Source organism: Delphinapterus leucas, chromosome 15, assembly GCF_059928025.1.
Source record: "Delphinapterus leucas isolate spDelLeu-1000000601 "Yukka" chromosome 15, BTC_Dleu_Yukka2, whole genome shotgun sequence".
NCBI classification, from domain to species: Eukaryota; Metazoa; Chordata; class Mammalia; order Artiodactyla; family Monodontidae; genus Delphinapterus; species Delphinapterus leucas.
In genome coordinates, this window is record NC_143143.1 from 9448068 (window position 1) to 9472041 (window position 23974).

General features: G+C 55.5%; 1 protein-coding gene and 1 long non-coding RNA gene across 3 annotated transcripts; one reads left to right on the forward strand and one right to left on the reverse strand.

The window, feature by feature from the left end:
• The first annotated feature begins 16002 nt into the window (after positions 1-16002).
• LOC111182291 (uncharacterized) lies at positions 16003-18490 on the forward strand. Its single transcript, XR_016387762.1, has 3 exons — positions 16003-16928; positions 17255-17349; positions 17575-18490. It is a non-coding gene; the product is annotated as an uncharacterized LOC111182291 (long non-coding RNA).
• Positions 17946-20395, reverse strand: ABHD11 (abhydrolase domain containing 11). 2 transcript variants are annotated; one of them, XM_089895770.1, is made up of 6 exons: positions 20216-20395; positions 19927-20062; positions 19083-19256; positions 18744-18914; positions 18459-18640; positions 17946-18236 (listed from the first exon to the last, which is right to left on the reverse strand). In XM_089895770.1, the coding sequence occupies exons 1-6, from the start codon at positions 20329-20331 to the stop codon at positions 18104-18106; spliced, it is 912 nt and encodes a 303-aa protein (XP_089751896.1). In that variant the 5' UTR covers positions 20332-20395; the 3' UTR covers positions 17946-18103. The 2 variants fall into 2 exon arrangements, with proteins under 2 accessions (XP_089751896.1, XP_022443786.2); XM_022588078.2 differs by lacking the exon at positions 19083-19256.
• Between the last annotated feature and the right edge of the window lie 3579 nt (positions 20396-23974).

The following is a 23974-nucleotide window of genomic DNA, read 5'->3' on the forward strand; positions in this document are numbered from 1 at the left end:
GCTGCCGCCAGGTGGCCCCCATCCCCCACCAAGCCCACCCTTAGCCACAGAGAATCTAGGAGCCATTTCCGTACTTTAAGGCCCAGGAACCAAGCCAAGCAGGAGGAGCACTCCCTAGGGACACGGAGGCAGGGTGCAGCCTGGAGAACCCCAGGGCCCCCTCCCCGGCAGCCTGCCAGGTTGGGAAGTGGCCCCAGGAGTTCCTGCCATTCAGCTGCCTGGCTTCTCTGTCCTTCTGGTGCCCAGAGAAGGATGCGGTGGATGGGAAGAGGCAGAAGGAGAATTTTCCAGCTCCCTTCCCTTCCGGAGTGATGACCAGCTACAGCCAAAGACAAGGGCGCCGGAGTCACTGGAGATGAGAGTCACTGCCAGGGACCCCAGGGCTGATGCCTCCCTTTGGGCCTCAGCTTGCCCATCTGTGAAATGGACTTATCTTTTCCAGGCATCCAGCCAGTTCTGACCTGCTACCTGCACAGCCTCCCTGCACAGAGGCTGGACTTGAGTAGCTTCTCCAACAGAAGGGTGGCGGGAGAGATGCCACACCCTCCTCCATGCTCTCTATCAATTGGAGGGTTTAGGGCCTGACCTCACAGCCTGGGTCAAACAGCTGTGGCTCTGAGCAAAACATGGAGGGGATGCTCCAAGGGCACCCTTCCTTACCAAGTGCTACTACTTCTTCCTTCTCAAGACCTTTTCACTCTCACCCCCCTCTTCATCTCACTGCCCCAGCCTGAAATCTGATCTCACCACACTCCGCCTATAACCTATAACCATCTCCCTGCCCCTATAATCTACCCACTCTCCTCCCTGCTGTCCCCATGTGGCTCCCTCTGCCGGCAGTGCCAATTCCATGAAGCTGACATTCCCCTCGTCCTTAGATGCCACCCCCTTCGGAAGCCTTCCCCAGCTCCCTGGGGTGGGTATCTTGCTCCTCTGGTTCCCCACACCCTATTCGCATCCCTACTGGAGCCACAGGCACACACTCTCAAGCCCTAAGGGACCTGAAAAGTCACCTTGGCCGCAGCATCTAGCCGCAGCTTTCACACCTCCGGGGATGGAGAGCACACCAGCTCTCCCAGGCACTTCTGCCTATCTGGAGCAGCCCCAATTGTTAGAAAGTCCTTCCCTTTCCTGCGGTTTGGCCCCAGGCCGTAAAGAACCTGTTGGTGCCCTCTCCCTGGACTGGCCGTGCCAGAGATCTGAAGGTAGCATCCACATCCTTCCCGGGTTTTTCTTCTCAAGTTGACCATTCCCTCCCCTTCAGATCCTTCCCAGAGGCCTTAAGTTGCAGCCCCTGCCCCAGACTTGTTCCACTCAGCCTCTGTCTTCTCCAGCAGTAGAAGATATAAACTGAACCTGCTGCTGATTGCGGCCTGAGCAGTGCCAAAGAGCTGACCCATCACCTCCCTCTTTCTACATAGTCTACCTCTGTTAATGTAGCCAGGGATCACAGAAGTGATGTTATAGTTCTTCCTGCCAAGGAAAGCCCCCAAGCCCTTCCCCACCCTGTTTACTTGGTTGGATTTTGGGCTCAAGGGAAGGATCTTCATTTGTGCTGATTCTTGCTTCAGTTTGTGAGAATCTGACGGTTTATGCCTTTGTTGCCCCCTGCAACTTCATCCACATCTAGGCCAAAGCCCTGAATGATTAGGGCCCCAGCTCCCTTGGGGATCCGCCAACCCTCTCTAAGTGGCAGTCACAGCTCTGGAAAGAGGGCTGGACTAGAGCTGGGGATTTGAGAGGCTGCAGCGTGGAGGCGGCAGCTGGAGTCGTGAGGCAGTTATAAACTCAAAGGTACAAACATCTTCTGGACAAACCCACCCAGACATCATATGGGCACCCTGTCTGCCACCTGGCCAAAACTAAGTTCCACCTCTTTCTCCTGAGCCCCCTTCTCTGAACCCCCCTGCTCAGAACCCCCGTTCTCAAGAGTCCCCCAAATCAGAAACTGGGGGGAGCATCCGCACTCTTCCTCCTCCTCTCACATCCAACCTACATCCAATTTGTCATGGTGTTTGTTTTTTGGTTCTAGTGTTCACGGGTTCTCAACCCTGGCTCAGGACCTGAGTCCCTCGGTGGGGGATTAAAAAAACAAAACAAAACAGCTTCCAGACCAAATGAGAATCTATGGGGATGGGGCTGGTGAGGTTAAGTTTTTTTTAAGCCCCCCCAGGATTGAGGACCACTGGTCTGGTCTCACTCCTCTCTGGCCGGCTGGCCATCTCGGCTCTAGCATCACCATCTCCGGCCTGAGCAATCAGAAAAGAAAATCGGTGCGGGAGTGAGAAAGCACTGCCCCACCACAGGGACGTGCGCAACAGGGGAGACAATATCCCACTAGAACCACCACGCGCGCAGCCCTGGTGGTCTCTCCAAGCAGAGGCTCCAGGATTCCAGGATACCCTCCTGGAAGTAAGAGTGTGAATCCTCCAAGGGGTGCGGAGGCCAGGCAGCCTCCGGGGCGTCCTGGGGGATGGTGGCAGGCTGGCAGGCAGGCTTGATTCATTCCTGCTGGAGCAGGAGTTGCTGTTGTCTGTCTCGAGGGCTATTTTTTTTTCCCCTTGTTCTTTTTAATGACTAATCAAAGCCGGTATTACTAAAGCAGAGAGGCCCAGAGCTGAGTCAGGGGTGTGCGAGAGGCCGAGCTGGGTCTCCAGAAAGAGAGGGCTCTCCTTTCTGACCCCTTCCTCCTTTCCCCATCCTGCAAACCTCCCCCTCCCCCAGATCCCTGCCCTCAGCTGGGTCTACCCCTTAGCAGGGCCCCAGAGCAGCTCAGGGAGGCAGCTTCGGGCTGTGGGGAGGGGCTGAGCTCTGCCTCCCTCCAGGTGCTGTGTGACCTTGGATAAACTCCTGGCCCTTTCTGACCTCAGTTTTCCACTTGTAAAATAGCAGGTTGGACTAGATAGTTCCTGGAGGCCATCTGTACCTCAGATGAACACGTACCCAAATCCACTGGGGTTTTTTTTGTGGGGAAACTCCAAGGAGGTGATGAGAGGGAACGAAGGAAGGAGAGGGCCCCTAGCCTGGGTCTATTCTTACACTCCCATTTCTTCTGCTCTGCAGGGCAAAGCCGGCTCGCTCCACTGTACAGACAAATGAGCATGGAGAGGTTAAGGCACCAACCTACCTGCTGTTGCCCCGGGAACCCCCAGTCTCTTCCCAGCAGTGAGAGAGAAAAAGGGAACCGGTCAGCAGAGTGCTGCCCCGGTGAGCTGGGCCCTGCTCTAGACCAGATGTCAGGCCCACCCACCATTCTCTGGGTTGGGCATCCTAGCCCCTCTGCCTTTACTCACACTGGTCCCTTCTTTTGGACCACACTCCCTCCTCCCATTCAAATCCAACTCCTCCTTCTGGGCCATCCCAAGTCCTCTCCTTCCAGGAAGGTTCTTCCTGGGTCTGGCTACCCCATTCTCCCTCCTCTTTACTGTCGCAGGCCCCCCTGTGTCTCACATGGCCCAGAATGTAGATAAACACCATTCTGGGCCCAGGGAGGGGTGGGTCGGCTCCAAGGAGTTCTCGGAAAGAAAACCAGGGAGGCCTCTGAACTGGGGGAAGGAGACAGCTGCAGGCCAGGCGGGGCTGCCTGGGGACACCTCGTCCCCAAAGTCTCCCCGGTATACTCTGGTGACCCAGGTCTTCACCTGTCCTAGGCCTCCAGGCTGCCCTTCTGATCTCTGAGGGCTGTGGAGAGCATTCAGGTCCCCACACCGGCCCGCGAGGACCCCTTCATTCTCCCTCTGCATGAGAGGATCAGCTCCACAAGAGATGAGGGCTGGAGAAGGCTGGAGGGCTGGGCCTGGCTTGCAGCGCTGAGGAAACGTGCTAGCTCCTTCCCCAAGTGTGACTTTTATAAATAAGCTCCCTTCGCCTTCCTTCCAAATGTGGTGGGGAAGGAGGAGGGGGGGGGAGGAGGAGGGAGGGAGGCTGGCTGTGGTGCAAGTGGCTGTCCCAAGCGCCACCCTCTGTCCAGCCCAGCTAGCACTGGAGTCTCAGTTCCTGGGGGTTCTGGCTCCTGGGGTTCAAGGTCTCCCCCAGATATGGAGTCAGAGTCAGGAGACCTGTGACCACCCCTCTTGCCCTGAGAAATTGGGTTCTAGGTTTTCCTACCTCCGCTTCATAGATAGGAATCTATGCAGCCCAGAGAGAGACCTGTGGGAATGGCAGCGCCCCATTACTAATGGTTCCACCCCACCCAGTGTGGGCTCCTGCCAGCGGACCCTCAAGGCTGCTAGAAACCCCCAAGGGGCAGAGCCACCCAGCCATGAGTACAGCAGCCTTCATGGGCGCTGAATGCCTGGACTGGGGGCCTGTCTGGAGAGGAAGACTCTTTCAGAGAAGCCAGGCCTCACCACCTAAAGACCACTCTGGCTAGTGTGTGTGCGTGTATGTGTGCTGGCTGGGGGGAAGGGGGGAATCACAGACACACCAGAGCAAAGAGCTGGCTTCAAGCTTCCTACAGCCCAAGATCTCTTAGGCCTTAGGTCTCAGCCAGGTCTGAGAGTGGCCATTTTCAGGGCCAGGTGAAGCCCCTTTCTACCACCCCACTTCGTCCTCCAGGCCAGCCACATCTCTTTGGTGCCTCAGTTTTCCCTTCAGCGAGGGAATGAAGATGATAAGTGAGAGGACGTCAGGTGGGAAGGACCGAGCTCTCCCTGATCACCCGGTTCCCACACACACACCCCCCGGCCCACCAGGCACCCAAACACCAGCACATGCACCACACAGCCATTCACCACCCAGATAACCACACTCCTCCTGACTCAGCCAAGCACAGGAAACGAGGGCAACCACAAGGGCTGGCGGGGGAAGTGTTTAGACACCATACACGACATGAGGGACCATCTTCTTCTTTTGAAACCTCGTGGGGTTTACTCCTGGGTCTGGGCACTCAGCCAGGAATGACACAGGTCTGATGGGAGAGTGGGGGCTGGCAGCCAGAGCAAGGGGGACACGGAGGCAGGAGAGCACAGGTTCCAGCCCCATGCTGCCCAGGAGACAAGACTGGTACAACGGGTGGGAGACCCAGGCACAAATGCAGGGAACCTATGGGCAGAGAGGACAAGCCATGGGATCAAAAGTCCAAAGGACCCTTGGAACTTTCCATATAAGGGGACCCAGGTCTCTGGCTCTAAGGTGGATAGCACAGGAAGTGTTCTGGGGAGACACTGAGCTAGCCCCGCCCTCACCACAGAGATCAGCAGGTGGGGGCCTGCCAGTACGGGGGTCAGCCGCGGCATCAGAGGAGCCTCAACTGGGTCTAGAGCCCTGATGCCCCTCTCCCCACAGGCAGGCTTCCCTTCCTTCTCTGTCCCCCCCAGCCCCCCCACCCCAAGATTGCCATCTTTAAAGGGAGAGGTGCGAACACCCTGGTTAATAGCAGAGGCCAGGGGAAGGGGGCCTTGACGAGGAGGAGCAGGCGGCAGGGGTCTCTGTCAGGGCTGGGAGAGGGCGGGCTCCGACTCAGAACCTTTGCGCATCCTTCTACTTCCCCCACCGGAACCCCGCCCCAGAAGCCACACCCCAGGGGCCCCCGAAACACAGGTGGAAAAATAGGTTCAGGTAGGAATCCGACCAGGGAACCCCGGAAGGGTCTGGAAACGCCGGCCCGGGCTGCCCGGAAGCCAGGAATGTGGACCGGGAGCGGGTCTGACCCCTCCCGGACCAGGGCGGGCAGCAGATGCCGATCGCCACCGGGTGGGGAGCCACAGGTGACGGGAGCTACAGGTGATGGAAGGTGATGGGGGCGGCAGTCGCCCCGCGAGACAGCGCCCAACGGAGGAGCCCGGCCACACCCGACCGCCCCGTTTCCGCAGCGCGCCCTGCAGCGGGGCTCTGGACAGCGGACCGCCCGCGGCCCCTTCCCACCGGTCCCGCCGTCTGTCTAAGCCAGAGGGAGGGCAGAAGGGTCAGTGATGAGGCACCGTGGGGAGAGAGAGTCGGGACCTGCTCCGCGGGGCGAGCGAGAGGCCAGGCTTCGGTCCCGCCACCGATATTCCAGAATACCCCTTCGACCCCCGAAAAGAAGGGGGCGCCGAAAAGTTTATCCAGGACCCCGGGCTCCAGTCGTTAGTCCGCGAACCATCGGAGCCGAGCTCACGCGAGCCCGTGACCCCAGTGGGTCCAAGGGGCGGGACCCGGATGGGGGTCCCCGGCTCGGCACTGCTCCCTCCTACCCTGGCCAGGGACGCAGGGACTACCGCCCCAGAGGTCGCCAGAGGTGGTCGGGGAGCTGCCCGGCCGCTGGGCACGGGCGGCGAGGGGCGCCGCGCAGGGGCCGGACTCACCGTTCGGAGCTCCTGTGTTCGGTCCTTCATGCTCCCGGGAGTGGCAGCGGCACCGGCTGCAGCCCTGTGAGCCCCGCATGCGCGGCGGCCGCCCCGCGGCTGCGCAGCGCCAGCCCGGCCCCGCCCCGGCCCCCGGGACCCCGGCCCAGCCCCCAGCCCCCAGCCCGGCCCCGCCCCTCGCCCGCCCCGCCCTGGCGGGTCCCAGCCTAGAGCCCAATTCTGGGACTCTGGCTTCCCGCTCCCACTGCCCACCCTCCCCCACAGCCAATCAGGTCCTCCGAAGGGTCACAGCCCAGGGACCTCATCCCCCTGCGTTCTCGACGCCCGCCTGATCCCTGCCTGGGGTCGGTTCCCAGAGTCTCTGCTCCCTCCCGTCCCAACTGCGTCCTCCCTCCTCCCATCCCTCGACTCAGCCGCTCAGCCTCCCTCCTTCTGGACCCTGGCTCTTCACCCCCAAGGCCCCTCATATCCCCGGGGATTTGCTAGAGGTTAGACCCCACCTCCCTCCTTAATTTTATTGCCTTGGGACCTCCAGCATCCCCCTCCAAAAGCCTCCTCGAGCCAAAACCCTCTAGAGTTCCAGCCTTTGAGCCCCTACCCTTCCTGCCTTCTCCCAGCGTCTCATCCAGACTCAGGCTCTGGCCCCTTCTTTCCCCAGGATTCCTCAGTTCACAGTCTGATGCTGAGTGACCACCACTTTTCCTTTAGTTTCCACTCCCAGCAAGATGCAGGCACCCCTCTATTTTGGGGGAGGGTGATCTAAGTTATCGCCCCATCTCTTTCCCCTTTCCCTGTATTCCCAGTCCTGCATCCCAGCCCCGGGCCTGAGATCCTACTTCCTAGCTAGAAGCTGGGAGTAGCTAAGCAGGGGCCGAGCCCCTCCGGACTAATGGGAAGGTCTTCTCAATACTGTGGAGGGTGGTGGCTGGGGGCTAGTCAGTAGCGATGCTTCTTTTCTGGTCCCTGCCAGCATCTTGTTGAGTGGCAGCCACACACACACACCCCCAGCTGCCCCCTCTGTGCCCTGGCCCAGATGCTCTGACCTCAAGCCAAGCACTCCCCCTTCCCTTCCCCAGGGCTGCCAAGGTGTTGCTCTGGAGCTGGGCCAGCCCCCTGCTGACCAGTATGTCCAGGCCCAGCACTTCTCCGAGACTGTGGGCACAGGTTAGCTGGCTGGCAGACAGGCTGGAGACACTGTTCCAGCCATCCCTCCTTCCCAGGAAAGTCTGGTCCAAGACTAGCTCAGATGTAGCCTAGCATGAGAGGCAGCCACACCCCTTCCACTTGTCCAGACCTCAACCTTGAGTGTCCCACAGAGCAAGTGTTGGTGGTGCCCCATTTGACAGATGCGAGACCAGAACTCACCTGCTAGAGGGACTTGCCCAGGGTTACAGGGAACAGGTGGCAGGGAAGCTGCTGATTCCTGGTTCAGAGTACTTTCCTCTGTGCAGGGTGACTCAGTGGGCTGAGTCATGGGTGCAGCCCCAGAGCCCAGTGTCTGGCCCTGTGGGGAGAGGGCAGGAAGGGGAGACACAGCTGCTGCCCTTAGAGAATCCTGGTGTCATGCCAAGCATCACTTATTGAGATGAATATTAAATGGTAGCGTGAAAAATGAATAGAGAATGAATGTGTGCCCTTCAACTTAAACTGCCTTTCTGATACAGGTCTTACTCTCATTCATTCATTCATTCATCAAACATTACCTGGGAATGCATGTTCTGGGGATACTGTTCTGCATTTAAGGTGCTCCTAGAGTGGTGGGAGAGACAGACATGGTTTCAATATGTGAAGGATTCAGGGTGGCTTCCCAGAGCCGGTGACATTCAAGCTGGATATTGAAGGAGTGGCATTGCAGCAGGCAGTGGTGCAGGCATTCTAAACAGAAGGAGTGTGCCCAGACGCTGGGGTGAGGGTGGAGAGCAACTGGAGAACCTCAGGAGCCTGCTGCAGTGCTCAGGTATGGGGATGAGCGTGGGTGGGAGACGAGTCCAGTGAGGGAGACCTTGAACGTTAAACTTCATTGTGAAGACAAGGGGGGAGGCAATCAAGGGTCCGACTTTCATTCCCTTAATCAAAAAGCATCTACTATGTGCTGACTATTCTAGACGTTGGGGACATGGCAGAAAACCAAAGTCCTTGCCCTCCATGGGTTCTAGTAGAGGAGAGAGATGACAAACAAGCAAATAACATACTGACGGTGATAATATATTATGAAGAAGATAAAGCAGGACAGAGGGAGTAGGGTGCCGGGTTTGAGGCAGGATTCCAGCTTTAAATCAGGTGGTCAAGGAGGGCCTTGCTGAGAAGGTGCCACTTGAGTACATATTTAAAGGAGGTGAGGGGGTAGGGCTGCCCTGGTGGTGCAGTGGTTGAGAGTCCGCCTGCCGATGCAGGGGACACGGGTTCGTGCCCCGGTCCAGGAAGATCCCACATGCCGCGGAGCGGCTGGGCCAGTGAGCCATGGCCGCTGAGCCTGCGCGTCCGGAGCCTGTGCTCCGCAACGGGAGAGGCCGCAGCAGTGAGAGGTCCACGTACCGCAAAAAATAATAATAATAATAATAAAGGAGGTGAGGGGGGCTTCCCTGGTGGTGCAGTGGTTAAGAATCCACCTGCCAATGCAGGGGACATGGGTTCGAGCCCTGGTCCAGGAAGATGCCACGGAGCAACTAAGCCCGTGCACCACAACTACTGAGCCTGCGCTCTAGAGCCCGCATGCCACAACTACTGAAGCCCGCGCGCCTGGAGCCTGTGCTCCGCAACAAGAGAAGCCACCGCAATGAGAAGCCCGCGCATGGCATTGAAGAGTAACCACCACTCGCCGCAACTAGAGAAAGCCCGCGCACAGCAATGAAGACCCAACGCAGCCAAAAATAAAATAAATTAAAAAAAAAAAAGATTTTCTAAATAAATAAATAAATAAAGGAGGTGAGGGAGTGAGGCATGTAGGTCTCTGGAGGAGGAGCATTCTGGGCAGAGGAAACATCAAGTGCAATGACCAGGAGCAGGGAGTGTGCCTAGCATATCGGAGAGACAGCAAGGAGGTGAGGGTGCCTGGAGTGTGGTGGATGAAGAAGAGCTCCAAGGAGGTGAAGTCAGAGGACTCGAGGGAGGGGCGTTGGAATTGACTGTGTGTCCCTTGGCTTTGATTGTGAGGGTGATGGGAGCCCCCAGAGGGTTTTGAACAGAGAAGGTACCTGATCCATCTTGGGCTTCAGCAGGATTGCTCTGATTGCTGAGTGGAGAACAGACGGAAGGGGACACGGGAGGAAGCAGGGATGTATTTAGGAAGTTGTTGTGATCACGCAGGCAGCTGGGCCAAAGGTGATACAATGGTGGTGATGAGAAGTGGTCATATCCCGGATAAATTTTATTATTATTTATTTTATTTTATTTTATTTTATGGCTGTGCCATGTGGCTTGCAGGATCTTAGCTCCCCAACCAGGGATTGAACCTGGGCCACAGCAGTAAAAGCGCCGAGCCCTAACTACTGGACCACCAGGGAGCTCCCCTTGGTACATTTTAAAGGTAGAGCCAACTGAGAGAAAGAGAGGCATCAAGGATGCCTGGAGTCAAGTTTTTTGCCCTGAATACATGGAAAGATGGTGTTGCCATTTGCAAAGATGGAGGAAAAACTAGAGAAGGAGCAGGTGGCAGGTGGGTGGCAGGCGGTAATAGGATTCGGGGTTTGGACCCTTAAGTTTGAGTGGCCCATTAGACATCCCACCAGGGAGGGCAAGTAGGCCACTGCCCATAGGAATCTGGAATTTGTGGGAGAGGTCCAGGCTGGAAGAAGCCACCATAGATGGTCTTAAAGCAAGGGAAGAGGCTCATCTATAGCAGCATGGAGGCCAGATGGAAGGCTGCTGCGTTGTCCAGGAGAGAGACTGGGACTGTGTGAACAAGAGCAGGACCCATCGGCTGGAGAGAAGGGTCAAAGGCATTCAAGAGATTTATTTAAGGGAATTCCCTGGCGGTCCAGTAGCTATAGTTAGGACTCTGTGCTTCCACTGCAGGGGGCACGGGTTCGATCCCTGGTCAGGGAACTCAGATCCTGCAAGCCATGTGGCCAAGAAAAAAAAAGAGAGAGAGAGAGAGATTTATTTAATACGACTACACTTTATTTCAATTATGAAAAGAATATGTTTGTTGTAAAACATTAAAACAGTGACAGAGGCTTCCCTGGTGGCAGTGGTTAAGAATCCGCCTGCCAATGCAGGGGATGCGGGTTCGAGCCCTGGTCCGGGAAGATCCCACATGCCGTGGAGCAACTAAGCCCGTGTACCACAACTACTGAGACTGCGCTCTAGAGCCCGCGAGCCACAACTACTGAGCCCACGTGCCACAACTACTGAAGCCCGCGCGCCTAGAGCCTGTGCTCCGCAACAAGAGAAGCCACCGCAATGAGAGGCCTGTGCACCGCAACAAAGAGTAGCCCCCGCTCGTTGCAACTAAAAGGAAAGCCCATGTGCAGCAATGAAGACCCAACGCAGCCAAAAATAAAATAACAAACAAATAAATAAATTTATTTAAAACAAAACAAAACAGTGACAGATATTATGAACTAGAAGCCACAGGCCCTGTGACTGACCATGTGCAGATAAGCACGGAACTGGCACCTGGGGGAGGGGTTCGACCAGGATGTGTACTATTTAAGGTTTCTGCCCTGACATCCCCAGGAGACAGGCAGACAGTCAATGAGGAGTTAGTGTGGCACACAGGCTGGAGACTTGGAAGGCAGGAGGAGTCTGACTTGGGGCGGAAATGGAAGTTGTGGGCCACGGTCTAGGGAAGTGTGTGCATATGTGTGTGTCTGTGTGTGTGTGTCTGTGTCAATGGAAGAGGGTGAAGGGCTGAAGATGAAACTGACAGGTGAGGGATGGCCAGAGACAGAGGAGCCAGAACCATGGCAGGAGCTAAAGTAGAAGCTGCTGCACAAGGTGCCATGAGTACCCGAGCAGCCACCTCCCTGGGATCAGGGACCACTTCGCAGAGGTGGGGCATTTGACTTGGGGTTTAAAGGATGAGTAGGAGGTGGCCAGGTGGAGAATGGGGGAAGGGCATTCTGGGACAAAGCTGTGAACAAGGACATGGACAGTGAGAGAGCAGGGCTTCGTCCCTGTGGGAACCAGGCAGTCCCCACAACACACATCACTCCCATTCTTTAATGTGGTTAATTGATGGAGATTCAGTCCAGAGCAATGTTCTGTAGAGCCCTCTCCCCACTCTCGTTAAAGGAGCATCACTGTGCCCCAACATTGGCATTCTGCACCCCTCTACTTGTTCAGGTTTCCTTTTTTCCTTGAGGAGCGGGGAAATGCTGGTACCACAATACAGCTTTCCAGGTCCTTTGTGGTCTGGCCCTGCCTCGCTTCTTGGAGGCCGCCTTCCCTCCCACCCTGTGAGCAGCCTTAATGCCTGACCTGCACATGCCTGGGGCCCTCTCCTCCCTCTTTTCTCCTCCTCCCCATGCAGCTGGCCAATGACTTCTAGTCCTTCCCTGCTAGACATCACCTCCTCCAAGAATTTGTCTCTGACCACCCAAGAATGAGCTTTGGACTCCTTCTGCGTGGTCCCACAAAGCCCTGTATTTATCCCAACTATAGCACTATCGTCCTGTGTGCATATAGTGTGTGTTAAGTGTCTGTCCCCTCATTAGATGGGGACACATAAAGGGAAGGAACGGGGTCACGTCCTTGTTGATTCCCCAGGGCTGGCACAGAAAGTGTGTTTGCAGACTGAGCTGTAAACACTTGGATGCTTGAATGAGGCGTGTTCCTATAAAGGAGCACTGAAGGAAAGGCTGGGCGTCTGGGAGCACCCTCGCCCCAGCACAGTTTGGGGTTTCCATCCCAACAGCTGGGAGGGTGGGAGTGGGGATCCCTAATATTGGGAACTGCTGCCACCTGCTGGGCAAGGCCGGTGTTGCCTTGCCCACGCCCTCGCGGCTGAGCACCTGTGTGCCCAGGTCGGGATGATGACAGTCAGTATCTGTCCTCCAGAAGCTCCCGGGCTGGTGTGAGAGACACCCTGACAGTGACAAGACAATGATGTGGAAGTATACGGGCTTTCGGGGTCTGGAGGCGGAAGGGGAGGCAGCTTGTGTAGAATTCAGGAATTCTGTCCTCGGGGCAGAGTTGTGAGGGGCTCAGAGCAGGAAGGGCCAGCCAACCCAGGCTCCGAGGCTGGGGAGAGTGCATGTCCGTGTGTGTGCGTGCGTGCGTGCGTGCGTGTGTGTGTGTATTGTTGATGTTCTCCTGTTGTGGCTTTTCTGCTGCTTTCTGGCAGATTTACTCCCTCTTTCTCCTCCCCTGGGAAGTCTGGCCCTGGCCCATTATTGTACAAAGTGCTGGCCATTGTGTAAGGGTCACTCTTACTGTGACCCTATCAGGAAGGCCCTCCTTTAGTTCCATTTCACAGATGAGGACGATGAGGCTCAGAGAGGTAAACACAAACCAGGTACTGAAGGTTGGGTGACATGGTTTGTAAGCCACCTAGCCCTGCAAATCCAAGCTGTTTTGACCACAAAGTCCAGCCCTGCCCAGCAGGCAGCTCTCCTTCCCCCTTCCAGACTCCCTAACCCCAGCCCACCATCTTCTAGCTCAGTCTTGAGGCCTGGGCTCAGCCATCCCGGGGGTGCAGCAGAGGAGGGAGATACAGGCAGTAGGCAGCTGGGGAATGAGTCTCACTGCTCAGTGTGTGATATTTAAGGTGTTTGTGATGGAATTGACTATATGCCTGAATACATTGCCCTCCTTTTCCCAATGAGAAGATTTTTAAAAAAGAAATTTGGTTCAATAGTCTAATTAAAACATTTAGGGATGCAAATGAAATAAGTGGCTCCCTAGTAATATTTAGTGAAAACATTTAAAATGGAAATACTTTAATATCACATATATTTATAAATAACTTTATTTCAAAATAATTCTTTTCCACGCTCACGGTTTGTGAAAGTTCATTCAAACCCTTCACTTGTATTTCTGCTTCTCATTGTCATGTCATGTGTCATCCCTAGCATCTCCTTTGAGTTCCCTAATACAGTTTTCTCGAATGTGTCATCTTCACTTGTGCTTGGAAATACAGAACTCTTTTTTTTTTTGGCTGCACTGCATGGCATGCGCAACTTCCCCGACCAGGGATTGAACCCGTGCCCCCTGAGGTGGAAGCGTGGAATCTTAATCACTGAACCATCAGGGGAACCCAGAGCTTTTTGAATCCATGAATGATGCTGTTGCTGGAAAAATTATTCCAAGTCATGAGAACGGTTATCTTTCATCTCAGTGGTAGGTTAATATTTGTGATCTCCCTAGGGTAGTACAGAATTATATAAAATAGCAATCTCCTAGTCTTTTATCATTCTCTTGCCCTGCTTTCTCTTTCTTCACAGCACTTCTTACCATCTGGTATACTCATTTATTTATTGTTTATTGTCTATCTCCCTTCCCTAGAATGTGAGCTCCGGTGGTCAGGGAACTTTGTCTATCTTCCTGTTTTATGTCTGTCACTTGGAAACATGCCTGAAGCATAGTAGGTGCTCAATAAATATCTGTAGAATGAACGAATATAAAAGTCTTAGAAATGTTTGATAGCCCAGTGGCAGCCAGGACCATGCATGCAGATGGCACTGGAGTGGGATGGGAAGGCAGCCCTGCCAGACCCACCCCCATGTAAGGAGGGCATCTAAGTCGGGGGCAGCCTGTTGTCTCAGAGGATTAGCTACCTACAGGGAGACTGAACAAATTATAAAATATATTGAAGACAATTGGGGAAAAGGAAGTAAAAATCTGGAAAGGGGGAAAGCTAGGATGAACCCTGTGCCATTGGAATTTAAGGTCTGAATGGAAACTATTTTTCAATATATGGAAATTGTATTAGTTTGGGTTTTCGGAGAACCAGAACCAATAGGATAAATATAGTGAAAGAGACTTATTATGAGGGATTGACTCACGCAATTATGGAGGCTGAGAAGTCTCACAATCTGCTGTCTGCAAGCTGGAGACTTGGAAAGCAGGGTGGCGCAGTTCCAGACTCAGACAGAAGGCCTGAGAGCCAGGGAGCTGTAATGGTGCAAGTACCAGTTCAAGGGCAGGAGAAGACCAAGTCTAGCTCAACAGTCCGAAAGAGAGAATTCAACCTTGCTCTGCCTTTTTGTTCTATTCAGGCCCTCAGTGAATTGGATGATGCCCGCCCACATCGGGGAGGGCCACCTGCTTTACCCAAGCCACCAAGTCAAATGCTAACCTCTTCTGGAAACACCCTCACAGACACACCCAGAGGTAATATTTAACCAGGTATCTGGGCATCCAGCAGCTCAGTAAGGTTGACGTATAAAATTAACCATCACACAGATAAAGGAACAAACATAGGTATAAATGTGTATGTTTATGTGTGTATATAAACATGTGTCTACTGAGGGGGCCTGGCAGTAGAGGTTACCCTAATTGCATTGAGCACAACTAACACCCAGATCTTGGTTTCTAAATATTATTCTCCAGCAAAAAGAAACAGGTAATCTTGTTGAAATGGCTAATTGTAGGGCTGGGGCAGGGAAAAACAAGATGAACCTGGAATATCTTATTGAGCCAGAAAAGAAGGGACGTGTCCAAAGAATGATGCGACACATCAAAATGACAAGAGGTCAGCAAGGGGCACCCGTTGACCAATCCTGGGACAATTTAAGCATCAAAATAAATGATAGGAATGGATTATAACCTATTGAATAAAATAGGAAATCACAAGTTCATCTGATAAATAAGTAAATGAATAAATGGGGGTGAAGAAAAAGATTTTTATAATAGAAGGCCAACTAATAAATGTAGAAGAAATGATAAAATTGGAAAATCACCATTTGCAAACCATTGTATTAATAATTAATTCAGGCAAGAAACATCAATGGATGCTGAAACCTATGGGTGAAAGTGGGATGAAGAAAAGGGTGTTTCATAAAGTACCTCCCTTCCCCAATACCTACTAATTGTGATCAAGTGATCAACATTACCAGCACCAGGCATCATGGTTCCAAATGATACTGAATACAAGAACACAGCATCAGGAGTTCCCTGGCGATCCAGTGATTAGGACTCAGCGCTTTCACTGCCATGGCCTGGGTTCAATCCCTGGTCGGGGAACTAAGATCCCGCAAGCTGTGCGGCGTGGCCAAAAAAAAAGCACAGCATCGTTTTTGTGATATTTCTGCCCAAAATATATAACAGTGGTCTAATTGTGAGAAAGAAATGGACAAACCCAAATTGAAGGACAATCTACAAAATAAGTTCCCTGTAATTTTCAAACATGTCAAGGTCAAAATTCAAAGAAAGGCTGCAAATTGTTCTAGATTGAGGGAGACCAGAGAGATGTGACAACTGGGTGCAATGTTTGATACCATATTAGTTTTTTTAACCCTAAAAGGATATATATATATATATATTTTTTTTTTTTTTTGACATTGAAGAGCAGTTTGAAATTGCTTCAAAGTAAAACGTTAAGATAAAAGAAATGCCTGGCCTGAGTGTTAGACCTTTCTGGCTGACTCCTGCTGGCCTGCGGGATTCATTATTGGACAAGCTCCTGTGGAACCCCCGTGACTGGATGTGAGGGGCCTTTGCGCTCCCACTGTCCCTGGACTCCCTGACACCCTTTTCTGATTATATCTGTGCTTCATCCCTGCTAGCCCCAGAGATCCGAGAGCAGAGGTCCTGTCTGGATCATGACATACAGCAGCCTCCAGAAACACAATGAATGAATCTCCTCCACAAAAGGGGTTTTTGGGGGTACAGCTCAATTCCACCTCTTTGCCTGGGTTCAACCAAAGAAACTGGAGTCTGGCTGTTAGAGGTGCACCCGGCTGAGTGGGACCCAGACAACCAGGAGTCATGTCTGCAGGGAGCTTCCTGGGGGGTCTTGGAGGAAGTATGTACTATTTAGAGTGGGGTTGAGGGTCTAATCCCCAAGATGGAACCTTGTTGCAAAGGCCTCTCAATGGGGAGGCCCTCTTACACGTTTGAGGTTACTTGTGCTCTCAATGGTCACATCGAGGGGGGGTGTGGGATACTGAGATCCTGAGACTTCCCCTGCCCGCCCCCCTCAGAGCACAGCACCTCCACCCACACTCCAGGATCAGAATGTTGGGAATACTGGAGGAATAATGAGCACTATTGTGGGAATACTGGAGGATATTGCTAGGGGGGATGGACCGTTCAATGTGTTAGGAGGCATTTGCCAGGAACGGTTAAACTTTTGCCCTTCTGTTTTCTGGTGAGCTAAGGTTATGGTTGTATGCGTGGTGATGCCACTCAAGCTTCCAAGATGCCAACTCTTCAGCATGGGGGACTGGGGCACCTGTCTCTCAGCGTTGACGTCATCCGGCTCTCACTCCTTTCTTGTCTCCTGATGTGAGTAGAGCGCCCCCTTGAGGTGAGGGGCACGCATGCCTGGACAAGGAATGGGTGAGGAAACTCTGGGTCTGGCTGGAGGGTTCCAGGATCCAGGAGTGAAGGCAGGGGCATGGTCAGCCTACCCGGGGCGGAGCCTGACAGGGAGTGCCTTGACAGGAAGGGAGGGCAAAGGGCCACGTCCTCCGCCTGCCCCACCCTGCTGACAAGAGTCCCAGTCACCAGGCCACCCTCTCAGTCTGGGGCCCTCGAGGGGTAAGTGTCCTTCTGAAGCCACCTTGTCTCTTTCCTGGGGATCAGGTGAGAATTCCTTTCCTCTTGTGGGGTGGAGGGAGGCGGTCCAAACACCCTGCCCCCTCTGCTTTCCTTTAGGTGGGAAGGGGCCACACCTACTAACCCCTCAGCATGATGCAGTCCCCTGCCCACGAGACCGGGGCACTGGGGGGCAGGTACAGAACGTCTCAGACCTTTCCCCTCCTGACATCAGCCTCAGGGCCAAGGCCAGGGCGGAAGAGCCAAGTGGGGCACCTCATCCAGGCAAGCCGCAAACCACTACTCCCTCCTCTGTCACCCTACCACAGAGCCCAGAATCCCAAGTGGCTGGAGCGCTGGGGGACACCCAGACAGAGCCCTCGCTGGACCAGGTCCTCCGGGAGCGGGATGAAGCCATTGCCAAGTGAGAGGAAGCTGCTTGTGGGGGATGGGAGGGTGGTGGCTGGCTCACCCTCAGGCTCTGTCCTGCCAGGAGGGGAAGGGGGGACATCAGGCATTCCTGGAAGAAAAGCCACACAAATACCCACTCTGTCACAAGTCGGGGGCTGTGGCCATACTTGTCCACCCCCAGGGCCCAGAACCAGGTCTGCAGGCCCTGACGCCCAGGCTGCTCTCTCTGCCCCCTCAGGAAGCGGGCAGTGGAGGCTGAGCTGGACATATTCAAAGCCAAGTTGCGAGCTGTGGAGGCCCAGCTGCTGGAAGTTCTGGAGGAGAAGCTGAGACTGAAGCAGGAGGTGGAGGCCTGGGAGGTAGGGTGGACCTGCCGGCCGGGCCCAGGGGGCAGGGCCAGACGGGCACAAGCCTGGCCCCTGAACCTGCTCTCCTGCCCCCAGGATGACATGCAGTGGATGGTGAGTCAGCAGGTCGAGAGTCAGCTGCAGAGAGAGTCCAGGGGCGCTCTGGGAGCCCCCACGGACCCTGGAACTGCCAGGACCCCCTGGGTCAGATTCCCCCTGAGATGGTGGGGACGTTGGCGGTGAGAGAGCTCAGCCCAAGACCTTGGGAGGAGTAACTTTATTCATTAAAGTTTAAGGTCTGACACACCCCCGACGCATCCTTGTGCCCTCTCAGTGCCCACCTGAGTCCTTCTGTGCAGAAACAAGGAGCAGCCCACAGGGCCTTGAAGCCTGGGGTTTTGTGTCCCCTTCTGGCCTTTCTTAGGCCAGGAAGTCTCGGACTGCAGCCATGAAGTCCTGCGGGCAGTCGCTGTGGACCCAGTGGCTAGCGTTAGGCACGGTCTGCATCTGGGCCCGAGGGAAGAGCCGTCTAATCTCAGGGTGGTGGCTGGGACTGTCCGCCGGAGAGAAGGCCACCGAGAGGGGGTGAAAGTAGGAAGATGGAGAGAGAAGGAGAGAAGTGGAGGCCAAGGGGGGAGGGGTGGAGAGCCACGTGAGTCCACCTGCCTAGTGGTGTTTCTGGGTTTTCAGGCACCCCCTGCCCACACCCCAGCCCTCCCCAGGCTGGGGGCTGGATAAGTCAGGTATGCCCCTCCCACCACCCAGCCTGGCTTACAGCACGAATTGAGAGTTTCCACCCAGGAGGAAGAGGGATGGCCCAGAGTAGGTTTCTCGTCGTGGTGGGAAGTTCAAGATCTTGTCCAAGTGCTGGGCCAAGGCATCCAAGTTCACCCTCCACACAAAGCGCCCGTCCGCCTCCACCAGGTTGGTGAGCAGGAACTGCCGCATACTTATGCTCTGTGGGGGTCCAGCAGTTGCGGGTGGGAGGGACTCCTTGTGAGGCCCGGGGCCGCCACTCTTCCTTTGCCCACAACACCATACAGGGGCTTGGGTGTATTACCTGGATAACACAGCTGAGCTTCTCATCCACCAGTTTTCGGGCACTAGAGAGGGACGCCTCATCCGGGATGTCTATGGCCCTCATGGCTGCCACGTAGTTTGGAAAGTTCAAGCTGGACGGGCTCTCCACTGGGCTGATGTCCACGGCAATCAAGCGCTCCACCAGCTCTGGCTGTGGGAGAGAATCAGACTGGGGACCTTAGGGCAGGCATAGCAGGTCTCAGGCCTAGTTCCTGGATCCTGAACTTGGCCATCCAAGGCTCACTGGAGTTACAGGTTGCCTGCTGGGCACGCAGGGTCTACAGTGGATGGGAAGAAGCCCTGGATAGAGACGGCTCACCCTCTGAAGTGCCAGCAGCATGGCTGTCCTGCCTCCCATGCTGTGGCCAATGAGGACGCAGGGCACTAGGCCCAGCTGGGGCAGGAGGTCCTGCAGATCCTGGCTCATGGCCTCGTAGCTCATGTCTGGGCTGTGGGGGCTGTCACCATGGTTCCGGGCATCCACTGTCAGCACCTGGGGAGTGGGTGAGGCGGGCAGCTCCGGCATCCACATTCAGGGCACAGCCAAAAGCCTGGCAGATCTGCAGGCTGAGGGAGGTGGAGAGCCTGGGGTGGTGCGGAGATCCAGAAGGGGAAGAAGGGCCCGAAAGGTGAGAAGGCCCAGTTCTCAGACCTTGGAGGCCCAGATGACGAACCTGGAGCCACTGTGCCAGAAGGCCCAAGGAGTGTGACCACGTCTCTGGAGGTATGGCCTAGCTGGGTGGCAACTCCAGAGAAAGCAGACACCAAGAATTGGCAACAGCTGGAGCACAGCAGGACGGGCTGCTGTACGAGGTGGAAAGCCCCCTGTCATCCCTGGTGAACAAGCAGGGTCTGGCCCCCTTAGGGGGTAGGGTATTGGTGCTTAGGCATCTGACAGCAGAGCCTAGGTTAGGGTGCAGCACTTAGACCTGTAACACGAATGAAGGACTTGATGGGTGAAAGCACGAGGGAATGAATGGGGTTCATCTAGGGCCTGGGTCTGCCCTGGGGCCTCCACCCTTAGAAGGTCAATCTCTTCTTTAATTTCTGCCGGGAAGGACGTGCCACTCCCAGCGCTGAGGACAGAGAAGCTCGGCCTCCTCTAAGGCCCCGCCCACCAAGGACCCACCTCCCTCGGGTCCCCGCCTCTCCCGGAAGCTCACCCTCCGGCCTGTCTGCTGGGCCAGGGCCTTGGCGATGGAGTTGAAGTTGGTTTTGCAGCCGAAGAGCCCATGCAGAAAGACGAGGGGCGGCCGGGTTGCCTCCCCGTCCAGAAGTCTGTAGGAAAGCGGCACCGGCCTGGCGGGAGGAGCAAGGGTAGGGGAAGGGTCTGAGCCGGCTGGCGAAGCGCCCTGGGAGAGGGCGGGCCCAAGCGGAGGAAGTGGAGCTATCTGGGTTGGACTGGAGGGGGAGGGGCCAAGGACGAACTTGCACCTGACACCCTTGACTGACCTCGGCTCGGTGCCGCCTTGGCTGCTGCTGGGTGCGACAGGCACTCTGGAGAAGCTGGGACTGGAGGGGCCGAGGCCCCTATGGGGGTGTCTCCAGGCGCTGGCCCAGCGGAGCATCTCCCGGATCTCCTTCCCGGCGCGCACCTCGTGGTGTCCCCCGGCTCCGCCTCGGTCGGAGCCCCGCCCAATTCCGACTGGAGCTCCGCCTTCTACCCGCCCCCTATCGCGGAGCGCCCCTCCTTCGCTCACGTTTCCTTACGTAATCCCGGAAAACTGTCCCCCCCAGGCTCCGCCCCTTGCGTCACTACGAAACCCTGTGGGCACCACGCCCACAGGCGAGAGCGCCGCACCTGGCCACGCCCTGGGCGGAGCCAACCAATACCCTGGCCCCGCCCTGCTAAGCTCCGCCCGGCCCCTCCCCGCGCAGAATTCTTGCGGGGAGTCGGAGCCTGAGTTTTGGGAATCACGTTCCCGCAGCTCGTGACGTGCTGGGTTTGGGGCTTGAACTCTCGCCGCGGGGCAGATCCTTGCCAAGCCGAGGAGGCGCTGCCTGGGCCCGCTGCGGACCCCGCACCTGGCCTGCTCCGGATGCTGTATTTTCTGTGCCGCTGGCGGTCGCAGGCGAGGGGCGCCATGAGTGGCTCCTGTCGTCGAGGCGTCAGCTTGGAGGCGCCGTGCTCTACAGCTGGCGGCCCAGGCAGGCTGGACGGAGCACCTCTTACTAATCCTGAAGTCTACTCTAGAAAGAGCTAGGAGAGACTCTAGAGGTCATTTCCAACCCGTCCTTCGACCCCCGCTCCCGCCCTTTACTGATGAGGAAACTGAGGCAAATAACTTTTACAAGCGGTATAACGTAACCTCTGGTCTGCGAGTCAAGGTGGGAGGCCAGGTGTTTGTACTAAAGGGGGCATTTGCTGCACTGAGCTGAAATGGTTCAGATCTGCTCACCCCCGCCCCCCATTTACCAGCAGAGAAATAAATAAGACCTTTATTTCCCACCCCCCTCAGCACATCGTGCAGGGAAGTCGCCTCCTTTTGGAGCACTGACTGGCTGCCATTTTCTCTGACCAGTCTGGGGTAGTGGCGGCAGTGGCGACATTGTCTCAGGCCTCAGCTGGCTTCCACAGCAGTCCAGCCTTCAGCAGCTGCAAGAGTAGCTGCTCTTTCTACAGCATTCTTCTGCTCAGAAACGGTCAGGGGGAATTTCCTGGTGATCCAGTGGTTAGGACTCTGTCCTCTCACTGCTGAGGGCCCGAGTTCAATCCCTGGTCGGGGAACTAAGATCCCACAAGCTGTGCAGTGCCAGGCACCCCCAAGGACTATACTGCACACCTCCCTTCAGGTCCTTTCCCACACCACTTCCCACTGGGATGCTGTGTCCACTTTCCAGATAGCCAGTTGCCCAAGTCCTCCATGTCTTTTAAGGTCCAGGATAACTGCCACCTCTTCCTCAAGCCTTCCCAGCTTTTCCCAGTTGAAACTAATCTCTTCCACCTCATGTTCTCAAAACATTTGTCAGAGTCTGGACTCCTATGTGTCCACCATAGTCTGGGGGCTCCTGAAGGACCTGGGTCATGTTTTGTTCATCCGGCGCAAAGTGCAATAGTAATTTTACTGAATGATTATGGAGAGATTCAAGCACTAGCTGAGGCTTAGGTGTAGGCTCAGCTGGTAGCTGGGTCAGTGCCCCCTCCAGGACATGGCACCTGGGCTAGCCAGGGACCCACTGGCTTCTCCCCCACCTCCTTAGGACAAGCCTGATGGAGTCAGTACAGTAGGGTGCATCCTAACTCCAGGGCCTCATAAATGCCTTGCCTAATGAAGTGGCCCCCATCTTGAGCCAGCCTGGTGATGGGCAGGTGTTTCGTTCTAATCTGAGGAGGACTTTGAGATCGCTGGGGACTCTAAACACACCAGGTGGTGATCATTTGTTGCCAGCATAGTCAATAGGGGCATGATGAGAACATCTGAGCCCTGGAGGGGGGTTGGTCCAAGGCCTGGGAGGGGTCCTTGGAGGAGATCAGGTAGGAAGTTTTTCTAGAACTGGTGGATAAAGGGGAAGAGGGTTGATGTCATGGTGGTGATTCAGAAGAGTAGCATTTCAAAGGTGGTTTCAGGTGGGCCCCCATCCCCACCCCAGCCTACTGTCTAACTGGGTAACCTGAGCCCGGCCCACAACCCTTGACCATCTGCCCCCAGCCAGAGTCCTGGGTCTAGGGGCAGAAGCAGTCTTGAGACGTTTCTGAGTCCTGGGCCCCAGCTGTGTCACGTGGCCGGTCAGGACCTGGCTGGCTGGCAAGCAGAAAAACCAGTTGGCTTGAGGTTTTCACTTAACACTCCGGAATAAGCAGTGGGACCAGGAGAGGGGTTGTTGTTACCTTGGAAGGACTCTGGTGATGGGGTGTTGGGAGGGGTGGACCGCCCTAAGGTTTACCCCTGCCCATCTTGTCTGGAACAGGCCAGTGGCCTCCCTGGTGGTTGGTGAGGGTCTCCTTCTTGGGGGGTGTCAAGCCCCTGATATGCTGAGGTTGATGTAGGGGGAGAAACGGGGCGCAGAATGAGGACGCTCGACCTCGGTGATCGACTCTCCACTTCCCGCATCTCTGTTCCCAGCCGTCCAAACTGGGAAGGTGTTAGCATCCTTATTTTACTGCTGAGAAAATGGAGACTTGGGAGGTGAAGTCACCCAGCTCCAATCATGCAGCCCCCGTGTGGCGCAACCCGAAGTCCTTCCCCGGCTGTGTGACTCCTAGTGCAGTGCTCCGAATATTTCGTCACCGCCCTTCTGGCTGGGGACTGAGAGCCAAGGGGGTGTGGCCTGCGGCCGCAGGAACACTGCACCCTGGTGGCGGCGGCGTTGAATGGGTTAAGACAGGGAGGTGGCGGGTGTCCCTTAACCGCACCTGGCTCAGTATCGGTCACGTGGCCAGGGTTTCACCTGCCCCGCTGAGCAGGGACAATCAGCCTGCTTGTTTCTGCGATTGGTCACCATGGTGACAGGAGGGCGCCTGGGGAGGTCATCAGGGCAAATTCCTGCCCGCTGCCAGGTGGGGCAGGGGTGTCGGTCAGGCGGGTGTCACCGGGGCTCCCGGAAGACCCCTCGAGGTTTCCCTTGGGGCTGTCCCCGTGGCCCCCCTCAAGTGACTCCCATCCAGCATCCTTCCATAGCACCCCACCCCCAACCCAACTTCTCTCTTACCAGATTTTGAACCTGAGTTTATTAAACTGCCAAGACTTTCGTATGCATTATCTTGTTTAATCAGCACAGCAGCCTGTTCTGCGTGGGAGCGGTGGTAATCCCCTGTGCCTCCCCCGACTCAGGGAACACTTTGAGAACGTTTGCTCCTGCCTTCTTTCACTCAACAATCAACAGATATTCTTGGGGCCTCATGCCTTTCTAGACACAGGCACCTTTCTAGACACAGCCAGTGAACAAAACAACAGACTAACCAGCCACACAACAGTGGATGGTGTGGAGTATTTATTTTCTTCGGAGCAGGTTGGGGAGGCTCATGGGGACCCCGTGTAGAAGACAGAGACTGCGCGTGATCATCCTCTAGCCCCGGTGTCCAGAACGCCTCTGGGGACCATTTCTGCCACCTCCAGGCCTTACCTGTACCTCCTCCCCTCCAAGCTCCCCACCAGACCCACAGATCTCCAACTCCTGCTTTCACCTACTTGCTACTCTGCCCCAGAACTCCCGACAGGCCCTGCTAACTTTTTTTTTTTTTTTTTTTTTTGCTGTACGCGGGCCTCTCAC

What these genes read in the sequence shown, in the direction of transcription:
- ABHD11 (XM_089895770.1), bottom strand. Translation starts at nt 20,331, where the DNA reads ATGCTCCGCTGGGCCAGCGCCTGGAGACACCCCCATAGGGGCCTCGGC. An exon ending in CAAGGCGGCACCGAGCCGAG is followed by an intron (nt 20,063 to 20,215) that starts GTCAGTCAAGGG and finishes TCCTCCCGCCAG; the next exon opens with GCCGGTGCCGCTTTCCTACA. An exon ending in AGCTCAGCTGTGTTATCCAG is followed by an intron (nt 18,641 to 18,743) that starts GTAATACACCCA and finishes GGACCCCCACAG; the next exon opens with AGCATAAGTATGCGGCAGTT.